Source organism: Triticum aestivum, chromosome 7B (genome assembly GCF_018294505.1).
Source record: "Triticum aestivum cultivar Chinese Spring chromosome 7B, IWGSC CS RefSeq v2.1, whole genome shotgun sequence".
Taxonomy (NCBI): domain Eukaryota; kingdom Viridiplantae; phylum Streptophyta; class Magnoliopsida; order Poales; family Poaceae; genus Triticum; species Triticum aestivum.
In genome coordinates, this window is record NC_057813.1 from 525,767,352 (window position 1) to 525,784,272 (window position 16,921).

The 16,921-nt window shown below is 46.5% G+C and overlaps 1 protein-coding gene across 1 annotated transcript; it reads right to left on the bottom strand.

The window, feature by feature from the left end:
• Window positions 1–200: 200 nt before the first annotated feature.
• On the bottom strand, window positions 201–2,305 carry LOC123159734 (alpha-amylase type A isozyme). Its single transcript, XM_044577547.1, has 4 exons — window positions 2,135–2,305; window positions 1,881–2,013; window positions 784–1,598; window positions 201–698 (listed from the first exon to the last, which is right to left on the bottom strand). Exons 1-4 carry the CDS (start codon window positions 2,222–2,224, stop codon window positions 420–422), a joined length of 1,317 nt encoding a protein of 438 aa, XP_044433482.1. The 5' UTR covers window positions 2,225–2,305; the 3' UTR covers window positions 201–419.
• Between the last annotated feature and the right edge of the window lie 14,616 nt (window positions 2,306–16,921).

A 16,921-nucleotide genomic window follows, 5' to 3' on the forward strand; every position in this document is an offset into this window, starting at 1 on the left:
TAGTCAATGCTATATCCATGAGATTTTACATCGAGATCCATGCAAAATTTTATTTTTATTTTTTTCTTCTCTCTTACTCCCTCTGTCCAGAATATTAGAATGTTTTTGATACTATGCTAGTGTTAAAACGTTATTATATTTTGGGACGGAGGGAGTACATGTTATGTCACTTGAGTAGCCATATCCAACTCGGCGTCTTATCATGCACATGGCAAATGGCGTAATTGCCTCTTATAACTCTTCATATACTCGGTGCTTTATTTACTACAGTCGTGTGAGCAATTTGTAGAGCTCATCAATTTTGGACAGACGTATACATAGTTGATTGATAATATCTGCGTGTCTATAGCAGAACTGCAGAAGTGAATTATTTACTTCAGAAAATTCATGCTCGATCGAATGGTGGATCGCTGGAGGCTTTAGCTCCGTTGTGCTGTTGCCGCGGCAGCGGTCTTCTCCCAGACGGCGTAGCCGTTGCCGTGCGCCGACGTTGCGAACCCAGCCGGGATCACCGCCCCGACGTCATATCTGGACCCGATCTTCACCACCACCTTGCCGTCGATCTCGGCGACGTAGGCATCACCTTCGTGCATGAGGATCTTGAGTGCGCTCGTCGCCGTGATGCCGTTGCGCTTCCTGATCGCCACCAGCGCCGCGATCTCATCCTTGAAACCCCAGGTGAAGAAATGGTCGTAGAACTGCGAATCATCGAGACAACAGATTTTAGTTTCCTGAATGAGTGGTCATGAATCATGGGGTGGGTTCCAAAGTTGGTTTGCTTACGATGCATGGGGTGCCGGGGTGGGTGAGGATGTATGCGTAGCCCTGCATGACCTTGTCGGAGGGGAATGGCCACAGGGCCTGCGTGGAGCCTGTGTCGTGGTTGTCGACGAAGGTGACGGCCTTGGCCGGCCACCACCCCATCACGCCGGGGGCCTTCCCCTGCGGGTCGATCAGCCGCCACAGTTCGCCCTCCACGGCGGCGTTCAATATCCCTTTGGTCGTGAAGTCGAACACCATGCCAGCCGATGCCGCGCCGCCCACCTTGTCCACCCAGTTCACCAGATTCTGCCGGTGCGCGTCCTGGTCGTAGTTGGGCTTGCCGTCGCCGCCGGTGGCCATGTTGTCCCACACCTCGGCCACGGCGAGGCTCGGGGACGTGCCATCGATGTACACCTTGGCCATCTCCGGCGAGTAGCCCCTGGCGAAGTCGAGGCGCCACGCGTCGAACCCGAGGTCGCTCTTGAGCCAGAGGAGCCACTCCTTCAGCTCGTGCTGGACGCGGTCGTTGAGGTGGTCGATGTCGGGCGCGGCGGCGAAGTCGGCGCCGGTGTCGAGGTTGGCTGTGCCGTCGGAGTAGGTGGTGTCGTCGCGGCAGATCATGTGGGGGCCCCAGTCCAGGCGGCCGTCGGAGGTGCCGCCCTCGAAGATGCAGTAGATGCCGCGGCTGTCCTTGTAGTCGGCGCAGCGGTGGTTGATGACGATGTCGGCGATCGCCTGGACGCCCTTGCCGTGGAGCGCGCGGATGAGCGACTTGAGCTCCGCCGCGTTGCCGTACTTGGACGCGTCGATGTCGTACAACCGACCAGGCATGTAACCTGCACCCAGCTCGATCGGTTTAGTTTGTATACTGTATACTTCGTGATCGCATTTGCACATTTTGTTCTTCATCGCAGCTGGTACAGTTTCATCGAAAAACAGAGTAGGAAAATGCTTTTGGTAGCTGTCTAAACATCGTGCTCAACGAAATAATTAATGAGTTTGCAATCGCAATCGAACTTAACATGTTGTCACCGCCACGCTTCTATGATTCCTTCCCTTTTTTTGGTTGCCTCTAGATGTTGAGACACGAATGATTTAGTGACAAGAGGGAGGAGGACCTTGGGTGGAGACGGAGTGCGATGGTGGCGGCAGCCAGACGTGCGTGACTCCGGCGGCGGCGATGTCGTCGACCTTGCCCATCATCATGTTGTACCATCCGCCACTCTGCTTCCACGACTCCCAGTTGAACCCCTGCAACAAGATTAGGAAACACCATGAACAAGCATCCATTAAGCTCAGATTCTTCTCCTCGGAAAAACAAACTAAGCCAAAAGAAATACATGAATCAAAAGGAAACCATGAGCCTGCGTACCTGAAAGAGGACTTGATGGCCGGACGCCAACCCGGCGAGAAGCAGCAGCAGCAGAGAGAAGCAGCACAGGTGGTTGCCGCTCTTCCCCATCGCGAGCGCTACTGTCGATCTCACACTGTTCACTGCACTCTTCTTCTCTGGATGAATGATTGGCTAGACTGGTGATTGATGGTTACAAGTGTTCGACGTGCTTGGTATTTATAGGCAGTCGATGCCATGGCAGTATTTAACAAGAGCTACGTCCCCGTGGAGTGTTGCTTGGAGGCACTGCATGGATACCAGACTCTGTTACGAGAAAAGGTGCAACAGATGATGGTCAAGTCAATCCGGGCTGGCACAAATTCCATGGGAAAATATATCCAAGTTGGGGTCGAAACCCAGCCTTGCCCTTATTTTTTGGACCCCTTAGTTGGCGAATGTTCGCCAGGAGAGGGTGACATTTGCAAACGATTTTGTTGGCATTTTTTTTCCAGAATGGAGGCAAAATATTTGCCTCGTCGATTAATTAAGAAGAAGAAAATTGCCCAGTTATTTTTTAAAAAACCGGACGAAAACCGATACAAAGAACCCGAAACAGGCCACTCGGGAAGCACGAAACACCGTGACCACACAGACAACCCGTCACATGCTCCTAAAACATAACAATCATACCTCACCACACTTGCACAACTCAACAGAACCCTAACAAGAACACCAACAACAATGACTTGGACAATCACATCGACAACACAAGAAACTGAGCATCATCCATCAAGAACCGCAGACGCCTTCCCATTAGCACACACACCGGCCACATCAATATCCTCAACCACATGCACCTCCGACCCGAAGGACTCAGAAGACGCCTCTGGATGCTCACATGACATACATGAATCATCTCCCTCACACAAGGTCACTAGTGAGTCCACCTTCATGTGCTTCACTGACAAAAGCGAAGCAGAGCTCATACATAGCTCCCTAATCTTGGGCATGATTTGCAGCACCGGAGCCACGAGCATGGCGATGGACTCGTCTTGAGAGGTACATAGCACAGGGGACGAGGCAGACATCGACAACGAAATGTCCCCAACATGGGGGGAGAAACAACCATATAACTTTGCCTCCGTGTCCTCCTCGGAGCAAACACCAACTGCAATAGGAGGATGTGATGTCATAGTAGTTTGCAGCATAGCCGGCATAAGGGAGAGTCTACTTAGAGCAACCTCCTCCCGCTCCAAAAAGCTCCCAACCCGCACCAGGCAGCCTTGCAGCAGCGCAATCTGATCAGCTAGAGCGGACTGCAGCACCACTTCAGATGAGGTTGTCGAGTCCGCCGTAGCAGATACAACAGACGCCCAGGACCCACGGTGAAGCACCTTGGAGGGGGGCGTGAATTTCATTGGACCCTTGCGTAAAGCTGATGTAGGACCATGCATGGTGTTGACGCTGGCCACGGGCGGCGTGGCAAGGCATGCCAGCGAGCTTAGAGGACGCCAGGGATTGCGACATCCGTGCGCACGATGACCATTCTCCAAACAACATGAGAACCGCAACGGATCTCTGCAATGAGCTGCACGATGCCCATGAGCAAAACATCTGTAGCATCTACCATGAAACCAAGCAGGAATGGGACGAGGAGCTATTGTCGTGGATGACGGCGACAATGGCAGCCGATGCGGGCTGCGCCGCGGCAGCACCTCCTGCCAACCCCCACCCATGTCCACCTCATGACCCACACACATCTCGCCGGAGTCGACGGCCTTGGCAGCAGCCGGCGACGTTTGAGGGGCCAGCTCCTCTTCGTCTTCGTCTTCATCGTCATTGTCAGCGGCAGAGGCCCACAAAACAGATCTTCGCGCACTGGTCAGCAAATCCTCCATGCCAACGACGATGCCCTCTGTGTTAGCCGATGGAGACAGGGAGGGCAGCTCCTCTACGCAGTCCATGCCGTCGCCATTGGCCGGGGCAACAAGAGCCGGCAACAGCAGGTCCGTGGCGGCATTGGCAAGTAGGGTGGGGGTGGCAGGTGGCGGTGCTGAAGCAGCTGTTGTCGCGGTCTTGGAACGCAGCGAGGCCTTAACACCCCCAGCTTCCTTCCTAAATCTGAAACTTGGGGGCACCGGCCGCAGTCGAGGGATGGCGCCGGTAGCCGGGACACTGCCTGCAGCCGGGGCGTTCGACGCTGGCACCACACACGCAGGCAGAGGCTGCCCTAACCTGGTCTCCACGGCCGCACCCACATCACCGGCAACCGAGGTCTGACGACCCAGCAGCTGCAGCGACATGGCAGAGAACTCGCGAGCATCTGGACTCGGGGAAGCAGAGGAGACCACGGCAAAGCTCAGCCCTCGAAGGACCGACGCTGGCGGCTGGAGGACGGCGGCTGCAGCAGTGGAAGACGGCGCTGGAGCGGCTCCCGCGGCGGAGGTTCGCGAGAGCGGCGTCGCGGTGTTGACGAGGGGACGGGGCGGCGCTGAGGCTGGTGCGGGAGAGTACGCCGCGGGGAGTCCGGATCCGGTTTCGACGGCAGAAAAGGAGGCCCGAGGACGGAGATCCGGCCGGCGGCGGCATGCGCCCAGCCGCCACCTGCGCGGTCGCGAGAGCGCCATCCCCTGTTTTGGCTAAAGAGACTCTTGTTTTGTTGGCATTTTAAGTTATGAGGAGATGGCAGTTTCTTGAAACCAATTATATATAGTTTCTATCAGGAAAGACAATTTTTCGTTTAAAACTGTCACTATTTGATCTCGTCTTGAAGTTAAAACTGTCATAGAAAGGGGTTCGTTTGCCACTCCTCTCCCAGGGTCGTCAAATAGCATTTCTGTACTTTTTTGGATAACTGATTTTGAACATAGTGCAAGATTTTTCATGTTTCCATGGCAGGAAACTCAATGCAAAATGTATCTGTACACCTGTCACTTGCTTGCACGCAAAATTTTGTGCAGAGCAGATAAACTGTGGTCTGTTGTTAATGTGGTGCGGCAACAGAAATATTAGCACACCAGAGGATACTCCTTTTTGGGTTGAGAAACCAACGGCGGGGAACGAAGCCGTAGATGAATAGTTTGCAGATATCTCCAAGGTTTTGGTGTGTGTACATACGTGACGACGCATCGGAAGAGCTAACCGTGGTGTCAGTGTTGCGTGGCTTCGCGAGCGAATGTGATCGCGACACCTCGATGTTGTTCACGCTCCGCAGCACACGATCGAGGGATAATTAATTGATCAGGGTACGTGCGTATTGTCAGCAAACAACATATATATTGAGATAATGAGATTGTTTACGTCTGGACCACGGTCGCCGGTGGCATCGCCAGCGTGTCACCTCCTTGTCCCACCTAACGGCCGGGCGCGATGCTACTATCTGTCGAAGCTACAAAAGTTAGAGCATCTACAGTAGGACTTGACTAATCTGACCCTTCAAACGTCCGCGGACAATGATCGATCATGTCTTAAAAATTGCATTCCACATCTGTATACCTCAAATTAGAAACCTCAAATTCATATTATTGGATGCAACACAGTGATCTTTGAGCGGAGCTTCGTCCGGTTTCGCTCCCCGCCTGCCCGGCTCCGTCGTGGCCACGTCCGGCGGCTGGCTACGCCCCTCAGAGTGTTGGTCTGGTCACCGACAAGGTAGAGCAGGGCATGGGACACGAGCCGGCCGTGCCCCATGCCCTACTCTTCCTCGTCGGAGCCCGGAACCGGTTGGGTGCCGCTGGACGCCAGAACGATAACGGATCCGTCCTGAGATGAGCCGTTGACGCCCATCACGATGCGATTGTGGCGCCCGGACTGATGCGCCATACGGGCGTCGAAGAATGCAACTCCGACTCGCCGACGTCCACCGCCGCGAGGGCTGCCGCCACCTCCCATGCTTGGTGCCTTGCACGGCGGGCATGCCGTGCCATGTTCTCGTCGGACGAGGCCCATGGTGCGTCCCGATGCTCGGCACACCAACGGAGGGGTTGGGAGCCCGCCAGCGCGTTCGGACGCCAGAACCACACGGCCTCCGGCAAGGCAGCTATGGCTGGCCTAGCGCCGGATCCATGCGCCATTTGGGCGGACGCAATGGATTCCCGACAGAAGAAGTTCGAGCGCTGTCGTGAACGGGCCTCCTCCCGGGTGGGACGGAACGCAAGCCGGACGGCGATCTCCTCCTTGGGGCCGCGTGGGATGAGCTCGGGGTCGACGGATCTGGAGGTGAAGGACTCAGATCCGTTGTCCGCCATGCCGGAGACAGCCGGAGACGAGTTTAGGTGGTGGAGGGGAGTGAAGGGGAGGGGAGTCAAATGGCTAAGGTTTGGTCCAGCAAACAGATGGGGAGGAATATATGTGGGGTCGGGTGGGCCAACGTGGGCCGGGTCTGACATGGCGGGCGTGCCTAGGCGCACCCGGGCGCCCCCATATCTACCCCATTTTTGGGCTGGATATGAGGGGGTGCCGGTCAACCCGGGCTTTTGAGGGTCGTTTGAAGGGGCCGTCTGGGTCAAAAAAATCATGACCGGATAGTGACCAGGCTGCCCACCCGGACGTGTGAGGCGGGTTTGAGACGCCCAACTGTAGATGCTCTTAGGCGTCTTCCGTAGCTCTCCACACCTTTGTATTAAGCTTTTTTCATTTATATTTACTGGAACCGTTGGGATGCGTTTGGTTTATATCTTTATTTTAGGGTATTTTGCATACTTGTTTTAGTTGGGCCTGTTTGAACTAATGTAGGCTAAAAAACAATATGTGCATGTAGTTTGGTTGCATGCATTAGTTTTCGTGCATGAGGAGAGAAGTTTCTACCACGTTGTTTCGTTGCATGTGTCCCTGTTGTTAGACAAACAACACGTTGTTTAATTGGTTGCAAACGTCATAAGGTGTGATCATCACTTCTCACTAGTGGTGACCTTACCACACACACTGAACATCGTCTTTCCTAACTAAGAAACAAATAGTAGTTTATCCTATCTACTAGCAAATGGCAATGCAAGTTATTAAGAGCCAAAATATGGTTGAATAGAGGAAAGTTCAATGACGCTAACTAGGTGGAAGTCCATCCTCTTCCTCTTCTTCTGCTGTTGTTGTGCTGCTTCTTCTTCTTCTCTTGTGTTGCTGCCTCTTCTGCTTCTTCTTCTTCTTCTTCAGATCCTTGTCTGACCTTTGTTATCCCACATTGCCTGAGCCTACTCCAACCTTTTGTTCTTGCATGCTTCATTGTCAAACACCTCCACACCAAGGCCAGAGCTGATCACATCATCAGGCGTCACATCTTCCTCCTCCGGTACAAGTTCACCAGTTCCCCATTGTAGGATCCAGTTATGAACGATGCAACATGGAAGAACAAGCTTAACCTAGGTAGGGTAAGGATGGAATGGCTTATGATTGAGGATCTTGAACATATTCTTGGGAGCTCCAAATACCCTCTCAACTGTTACTCTAAGGCTAGAGTGTCTGAGATTGAATAGTTCTGAGGAGTCCTAGGATAGTTCCTACCCGGAACTTGTTCAAATGGTGCCTGGTTTTCCTAACGGGTGGAAGAACACCTGGCCGACATGCATAGCCAGCATCTCCTATGTAGAACTTGTCATCTGGTATGTTGATGCCATCAGCTCTACACATGCTGCCATTGAGAATGTTAGCATCATGTGTTGATCCTTCATAGCTAGCCAGCACATATGTGAACTTCAGATCGAAGTCAACAACAACAAGCACATTCTGGCTTGTGTAGTGCTTCCTCAATCTATATGTTGCAGATTGTGACATCGGTACTCTAGTAGTGACATGAGTACCATCTATTGCCCCGATGCAATCCTGAAATGGCATTACAAGATGGTGTTATGGCTACAGTAGAACAATAAGAGCATATCAAGGCATGATCTACATACTGTCAATGCTCACCTTAAAGTATGGATACCATCTTGGGCTAGTGTGAATCTTGGTAGGAGGCTCGCCAGTTGGTGACACGATCATCTCTCCTTTGAGTGCCCCAACAACATATAACACTTGCTTGAAGTACCTGGAGATGGTCTCCATTGACCTCCTGAAGGTGTTTTGTATAATCCTGAACCTCTTGTTATGACCAACATCATGGAGGAACATGGCTACTTGCTCTATCAGATAGGTGTGGATGCTATCTTCTAGCAGCCCCTGTACCTGAACGTCTGCACAAGCCTTGCGAATGGTGCTCTTTTCATTCGAAGCATCCGCAGAGCCTCTGTGCCATTGCAGTTGTAGATGTAGTTCAGATTCGATATTCTCTACCAGTCTCGAATTAACATCAGACCACACAAGATGAGAGGTTTCTCCGTCGACGAACAACTCTCTTATGGACCAACTAGATCCAGGCCCAAACCACAACTTTTAGCTCTACTGCCTGAACTACAAGCTTCATCCATTCATCTACAACCTAAGCGACATCCATGGTGCAGTTAGCAATGGCGCAATCAAACCTAAACGGTCTTTTCGAATGACCCAACAGAGGAGAAGGGGATAGCTCACCAGCTTCGGTGTTGGGGGGACATGCCTGAGACGATGATGGTCGGACGGAGTCGAAGAAGAAGGGGAGAAGCAGCTGCCACAGCCGGGGAGTGCTGCCACCATGAATGCCGCCGCCACCACAATGTAGGATCGAAAGTATGTCTAGAGGGGGGTGATTAGACTACTTGACCAAATGAAAATATATTCTTTTCCTAATTTTAGTTGTGGGAAAATTTTAGCTATTAGCACAGGTCAAGAAATCAACCTACACATGCAATTCTAAGAGTATAGCAGCAGAAAGTAAAACATTGCATATGAAGGTAAAGGGAAGGGTTTGGAGGAGGCAAACGCGATGGAGATACGGAGACATATGGCGTGGTTCCGATAGGTGGTGCTATCGTACGTACACATTGATGAAGACTTCAACCCACGAAGGGTAACGGCTGCGTGAGTCCACGGAGGACTCCACCCACGAAGGATCCACGAAGAACAACTTTGTCTATCCCACCATGGCCGTCACCCACGAAGGACTTGCCTCACTCGGGTAGATCTTCACAAAGTAGGCGATCTCCTTGCCCTTACAAACTTCTTGGTTCAACTCCACAACATGTCGGAGGCTCCCAAGCGACACCAAACCAATCAAGGAGACGCCACTCTGCAAAAGGTAATAGATGGTGTGTTGATGATGAACTCCTTGCTCTTGTGATTCAAATGATAGTCTCCCCAACACTCAACTCTCTCTCTCTCTCTCTCAGATTTGGTTATGGTGGAAGAGTGTTTCGAGTGGAAAGCAACTTGGGGAAGGCTAGAAATCAAGGTTCAAATGGTAGGAATGGAATCTCTTTGATCTCAACACATGAGTAGGTGGTTTTCTCTCAGAAGACAGATGGTGGAAGTGTAGGCATGTTCTGATGGGTCTCTCCATGAATGAAGAGGGGGTGGAGCGGTATATATATCCTCCACACAAAATGCAATCGTTACACACATTTGACTCATCTCGTTGGGACTGAACGGATAAACTCGGTGGCACCGATCAGTTCAAAAATGTGAACTTTAGGAATCTCGGTGGGACCAACTGGAACAACTCGGTGGGACCGATGTGCTAGGGCTTAGGGAAACCATCATCTCAGTGGTGTCGATTGCATCAACTCGCTGGGACCAAAGTGAAGCAATAAGTGATATGTCTCCAATGTATCTATATTTTTTTATTGTTCCATGCTGTTATATTATCATTCTTGGATATTTTACAATCATTTTATAACAACTTTATATCATTTTTTGGGACTAACCTATAGACATAATGCCAAGTACCAGTTGCTGTTTTTTACTTGTTCTTTTACTTCGCAGAATATCGGTACCACATGAAGTCCAAATGCCACGAAACTTTTTGAAGATTTTCGGGACCAAAAGACAACTTGGGAGACAAGGAAGCACCTGGGGGAAGGCCCATGGGGCCCACAAGACACCAGGGCGCGCTAGAGGCCCCTGGCGCGCCCTAATGGGTTGTGGGGCCCACGGGGGTCTCCTCCACCGCCTCTCAGCTCTATAAATCCCCAGAAATTACAGAAACACTAGGGGAGCTGACGAAACACAATTCCAGTCGCCGCAAGCTCCAGAACCACAATATCCAATCTACACCATCATGGAGGGGTTCATCATCCTCATTGGTGCCTCTCCGATGATGCGTGAGTAGTTCACCATAGACCTACGGGTCCGTGGGTTGTAGCTAGATGGCTTTCTCTCTGTTTTTGATTCTTAATACAATGGTCTCTTGGAGATCTATTTGATGTAATGACTTTTTGTGGTGTGTTTGTTGGGATCCGATGAAGATGGAGTTTATGATCAGTTTCTATCCATGAATATTATTTGAGTCTTCTTTGATCTCTTATATGCATGATTACTTATAGCCTCATATTTCTTCTTCGAATCTTGAGTTTAGTTAGGCCAACTAGATCAATTTTTCTTGCCATGGGAAGAAGTGCTTTGTGATGGGTTTGATCTTCTGGTGTCCTCACCCAGTGACAGAAGGGGTAGTGAGGCACGTACGTATCGTTGCTATTAAGGATAACAAGATGGGGTCTATTCCTACATGAATAGATCTTGTCTACATCATGTCACCATTCTTATTGCATTACTCCATTTCTCCATGAACTTAATACACTAGATGCATGCTGGGTAGCGGTCGATGTGTGGAGTAATAGTAGTAGATGCAGAATCGTTTTGGTCTACTAATCTTGGACGTGATGCCTATACAATGATCATTGCCTTGGATATCATCGTGATTATTTGATCTTCTATCAATTTCCCAACAATAATTTGTTTACCCAGCGTATGCTATTTTCTCGAGAGAATCCACTAGTGAAACCTACGGCCCCCGGGTCTATCTTTTATCATATTGATTTCCGATCTATCTTTTGCCGCATTTGTTTTCAGATCTATTATTCCAAAAACCCAAAAAATACCCTGTTGCACTTTTTGTTTGCATCTTTTGTTTCATGTTTTATTCAGATCTATTTATCCAAACTCATACTATTTAATCTATGTTTTACCGGGAGGGTTTGACAACCCCTCTTACGCGTTGGGTTGCAAGGATTTGTTCTTTCTGTGCAGGTACCATTTACATAGTGTTGTTTGGTTCTCCTACTGGTTCGATAACCTTGGTTTCATAACTAAGGGAAATATCTACCATAGTTGTACTGCATCATGCCTTCCACCTTAGGGAAAAAACCAACGTATTTGACGCCACGTGAAAGGAAATTTCTGGCGCCATTATCGGGGAGACATCATCAACATATATCAGGTTCCTAATCATAAATTTCATCTCCTTGCAATTTACATCATTTATCATTTGCCTCTCATTTTCATCTCCCCCACTTCTAAAACGTTTTTTGCAAAAAACACAAAATATTTGCCCTTTTATTTGCCTTTTTTCCGTTCGCCTTTTTTTGTCAGATCTCTTCTTTGTTTGCAATCTTGTTTGTGTAGTCACGATGTCTCAAGAAAACACCAAGTTGTGTGACTTTTCCAATACTAATAACAATGATTTTATTAGTACTCCGATTGCTCCTCCCGCCACTAGTGTGGAGTCTGGTGATATTAATGCAACTATGTTGAATCTTGTTATGAAAGAGCAATATTCCGGTATTCCTAATGAGGATGTCGCGTCCCATCTAAACACGTTCGTAGAATTGTGTGATATGCAAAAGAAAAAAGATGTGGACAATCATATTGTGAAGATGAAATTATTTCCTTTCTCTTTGAGGGATCGTGCAAAAATTTTGTTTTCATCTTTGCCTCGTAATAGTATTGATTCTTGGGATAAGTGCCAGGATGCTTTTATTACTAAGTATTTTCCGCCTGCGAAAATTATTTCCCTTAGAAATCAGATCATGAATTTTTAAGAAACTTGAGCATGAATATGTTGCACAATCTTGGGAAAGAATGAAATTAATGTTAAGAAATTGTCCTACTCATGGTTTAAATCTTTGGATGATCATACAAAAAAATTATGCGGGATAGAATTTTGTCCCTAGAAATCTTTTATATTCTGTCGCGGGTGGTACTTTTGTGGAAATTACTTTGGGTGAGGCTACTAAATTGCTAGGTAATATCATGGAAAATTATTCACAATGGCATACCGAAAGAACACCTACTAGTAAAAAAAATTAATTCGGTTGAAGAAATTAGTACTTTGAGTGAAAAAGTACATGCTCTTATGAAATCGGTTGCTAGTAAAAATGCTCCTATTGATCTTAATGATGTACCTTTGTCTACTTTGATTGAGAAAAATAGTGATCCCGTAGATGTGAGTTTTGTCTCGCGAAACAATTTTAATAAAAATGCTTATAGAGGTAATTTTAATTCTAGGCCTTTTCCTGGAAATTCCTCTAATAATTATGATAATTCCTATGGGTATTCTTCTTACAATAATAATAGGGACCCCTCTGATCTTGAGAATAATATTAAAGAATTTATCAATGCTAAAAAAGTTTTTAATACTATGATAGAAGAAAAGTTGAATAAGATTGATGATATGTCTAGAAGTATTGATAGAATTTCTCCTGATGTAGAAAATCTCAAGATGAAAACTTTTTCACCCAAGGTTGATGAATCAATTAAAGCTCTATATGTTTCTATGGATGAAAGAAAGTAAAAAACCGCTATGCTTAGAGCTAAAAGAGAATTTTTAGAAAGAGCCTTTTCTATCGATTGCTTCCATAATAATGATGAAGATCTTAAAGTAATTGGTGTTTCTTCTATTGATTCCTTGTTTAGTAAGATTAAAATTGATGATAAAGGTATTGGAGAAGAGTCAACTTTAGCTAGAGGGTGTCCCAATGATTCGGAGGGTGAAAATCTTGATGAAAAATTGATAAAGTGGTTTGGAGAGGTCAAAACTTTAACTAGTGATGTGCCCACTCTTTTGGATTACAAAGACTTTAATTATGATAGTTGCTCTTTGATTGAGTGTATTTCTTTGTTGCAATCCATGATAAATTCATCCCATGCTTATGAACAAAATAAAGCCTTTACTAAACATATTGTTGATGCCATGATGAAAGCTTTTCAAGAAAAAATGGAATTAGAGATTTCAATTCCTAGAAAATTACATGATGAATGGGAACCTATCATTAAAGTCAAGATAAAAAATTATGGGTGCTTTGCTTTATGTGATTTGGGTGCTAGTGTTTCCACAATTCCGAAATCTCTATGTGATGTGCTTGGTCTTACCAATATTGACGAATGTTCTCTTAATTTGCACTTGGCGGATTCTACTATTGAAAAGCCTTTGGGAAGAATTAATGATATTCTCATTCTTTCAAATAGGAATTGTGTGCCCATAGATTTTATTTTTCTTGATATTGATCGCAATCCGTCTTGTCCCATTATACTTGGTAGACCGTTTCTATGAACTATAGGTGCCGGGATTGATATGAAAGAAGGCGATATTAAATTTCAATTTCCACTAAGAAAGGGTATGGAACACTTCCCTAGAACAAGAATTAAGCCACCATATGAATCAATCATGAGGGAAATCTATGGAGCAAAAACTAAAGATGACAATACTTGAATCTATACACTATGCCTAGCTAGGGGCATAAAACGATAGCGCTTTGTTGGGAGGCAACCCAATGAATAAAATATTTTTGTATTTTTCTTTCTGTTCTTGAGTGTTTGCACAATTATGCTACTATTATGATTGTGTTTTTATGTTTAAATTAGTGTTTGTGCCAAGTAAAGCCTTTGGGATCATCTTGGGTGATAGTTGATTTGATCTTGTTGGAAAACAGAACTTTTGCGTCGAGTAGCAGAATTTTGAAAATTCACAGAAGCAACGAAATTCTGAATTTCTTACACAATGTTGATATGCAAATTTCAAACATTTTTTTACCGTGAACAGTAGGAGAGGCTCCTACTATGTTAATATATTAAAATAATGAGAGCACTGTACATGTGAATATTTACATTGTGGGATGGGGGGGGGGACTTGTCCACTTTGTGGCAAGTGAGGAGAGAGAACTTAGACAAAAGGGGTACAACTTATACAAAGTTTATAATAAAGGGCCTACGATCCTCTTTGACTCTATATTGAAGCAGTTCGAAGTCCCTCTTGAATTTGTCCAGCCAGGAAGTGAGAGAGGGGTTTATGGCTCTGAAATGCTTGTTATTTCTCTCCTTCCGAAGACTCCAGGCTGCCACCATGAATCTCTCCAGAAACATTGGGATAGGGTTGCCGTTTTTTTAATTGCAATGGCTTGTAAACGTCTGGGGAAGGGTTCCCAATGAATATCAAGTTTATCCCAACAACGTTTGCTGAAGGAGCATGTGAAAATCATGTGTTCAACCATTTCTTCTACATTCAGTCCACATAGGAGTCAATTGTGATCATCACCGATGTTGTAATGCCTTCTTTTTAGCATGTTCCGTGTACTGAGTCTATCATGGAAGAGCAACCAGGGAAAGACCTTTAATTTCATCGTGCACTTTGATTTCCAGATCCAGCAGAACACTTGGTGAGGTTGAATGTCCCTGAAAAAGAAGCGGTAATAATCTGTTGACTTGAATATTATTTTGCCCCAAACGTAGTGCCACACATCCGTGGCACTCGTGGAAGGTTGTATTTCTGCCGCAAATGATTTGCATGTCTCTGACCTCTGCATGTGCGTAGGGGATAGAGGTAGGTGAAACGTTTCTCCCAGCGATGTGCTCCCCAAGAAATCCTTGACAGAGATATCTTCGTTCAAGGAGTGGGAGAATGCACGAGGATGTGAGTCCTAGAGAGTTTGATCAGACCAGAGATCTTTCCAAAATAGTGCCGTGGTGCCACAAACAATATTGACCTTGGAGATTCCCCGAAATATAGGAGTGAGTTTGAGTATGTCTTTCCACCAAAAATATCCAACCGGGTCGCATGCATGTGGTATCTTGTGGGTGTAATATGAATCCCAAGTGAGTTGTACCCAAGGAATGTCCATCTTGTTGTAGAACTTGTGCAAGAACTTGAGGAGCAAAGCTTCATTTTGGACATGTAAATTGAGAACTCCGAGTCCTCCCTTATTTTTGGGCTTGCACACTATGTCCCAAGCAGCCAATGAGTTACATTTGTCTCCTTGTTTGGTTTTCTTGATCCATAGGCATCTGCGTCTTATCTTATCCTGTAGATCTATGAGTTTTGGTGGGAGATGCAATGTGCACATGGCGTAGATAAGAAGAGAAGTCACAGTGGAGTTTGAAAGAGCCAACTTCCCAGCATGTGACATGAGGGAAAGTGTGGAGGACAAGCTTCTTTCCACAGAACTGACGAGGGGCATAAGATCTTGTATGGTTGGCCGAGACGTGCCCAAAGGTAGTCCAAGATATGTGAACGGCATGGTTCCAATAGTGCACCCGAAGATAGAGGCCATTTGAGAAGCAAGATCAGGCTCCAAGTTGATAGGAATGAGCGTAGATTTATGGAAGTTTATTGTAAGGCCAATGGACTGGGCATACTTGTTGAGGATATCCTTGATAATCAAGGCTTGTTGCGGACAGGCAGGCATGAGAAAGATCATGTCATCAGCCTATTGGACAATGGGGTAGTCCATTTGGTCGTTGCATGGAAAAGGGAGTTGAATCAAGCCTGCCCTATATGCAACATTAATAGCTGATTGTAGTAGGTCGGCCGCTAAGACGAAGATGAGTGGAGACATGGGATCACCCTGCCTAACTCCTCGACGGCAATGAAACTGTCGGCCCGGCACACCATTGAGAAGAACGGAAGATCTGCCAGAGGAAAAGATTGATTTGATCCAGGATAACCATTTATTATTGAAGCCCATACGTTTCATGATGTTTATCATGAGGTCATGCTCAATGGTGTCAAAAGCTTTGGCAAAATCAAGTTTTAGCAGGACAATGGGGCACTTAGAAGCTTGGCATTGATGAATGTATTGAAATGTCCATGCAAGGCAATCCTGAATAGATCTTCCACGTATGAAGCCATATTGATTACAATGAATGATTTTTAAAATGACCTTCTGAAGTCGGTTGGCCAGGAGTTTTGTAATAAGCTTGAGGCAGCAATTAAGTAGAGTGATAGGCCTGTAATCATTAATTGTAGATGGGGAACCATTCTTTGGGATGAGAGTAATCAGACCATCATTGATGCTTTGGAGATTAATATTTCCTGCATGAAATTGATTACACAACGTGTAAAAGTCCTCTTTGATAATTGGCCAGCATGCTTTAAGGAAGAGTACACTAAATCCATCCGGACCAGGACCCCAATCACCAGGCATCTCTTTAATGACCAAATCAATTTCTTCATGAGTGAAAGGTAGTGTTAGATGCTCCAGATTTTCATTTGGTCGTATTAATGAGGGGAGGTCAAATTGCATTTTCGTAGGGCTTGAGGTACCAAGTTTGTTCGAGTAGGCGTGGAAAAGAAGAGCCTCTTTTCCTGTGTGATCCTCCACCATGAGGCCATCTGAAGTTTGTAGATTTGCAATGTTATTCTTACGATACCTGTCCGTAGCCACTGCTTGAAATTTTTTTATATTTTCATCACCAAATTTAACCCAACGAATGGTGCACCGCTTCTTCCAATATTGCTTTTGATAATCCAGCAGACATAAAAGGTGCTTTTTGATGATTGTACGAAAGTTATTTTTAGGTAGTGTGAGACTCCGCTGATTTTCTAACGTGTCCAAATTCAACAGGGTGTTGTTTGTGTTCTCAATGGCCACCGAAAGCCTAGAAATATTCTTACTCCAAGATTTGAGTTCCTGTCGAAGGAGCTTGAACTTACGACAGAGTAAGGTAGCTGCATTGGGAACATTAAGAGGTCTGTTCCAAACTTCTTTAACC

Coding starts and splice junctions, on each gene's coding strand:
- LOC123159734 (XM_044577547.1), bottom strand. CDS start 2,224: ATGGGGAAGAGCGGCAACCACCTGTGCTGCTTCTCTCTGCTGCTGCTG. Junction 2,014..2,134: donor GCCATCAAGTCCTCTTTCAG/GTACGCAGGCTC, acceptor ATCTTGTTGCAG/GGGTTCAACTGGGAGTCGTG. Junction 1,599..1,880: donor GCACTCCGTCTCCACCCAAG/GTCCTCCTCCCT, acceptor AGCTGGGTGCAG/GTTACATGCCTGGTCGGTTG.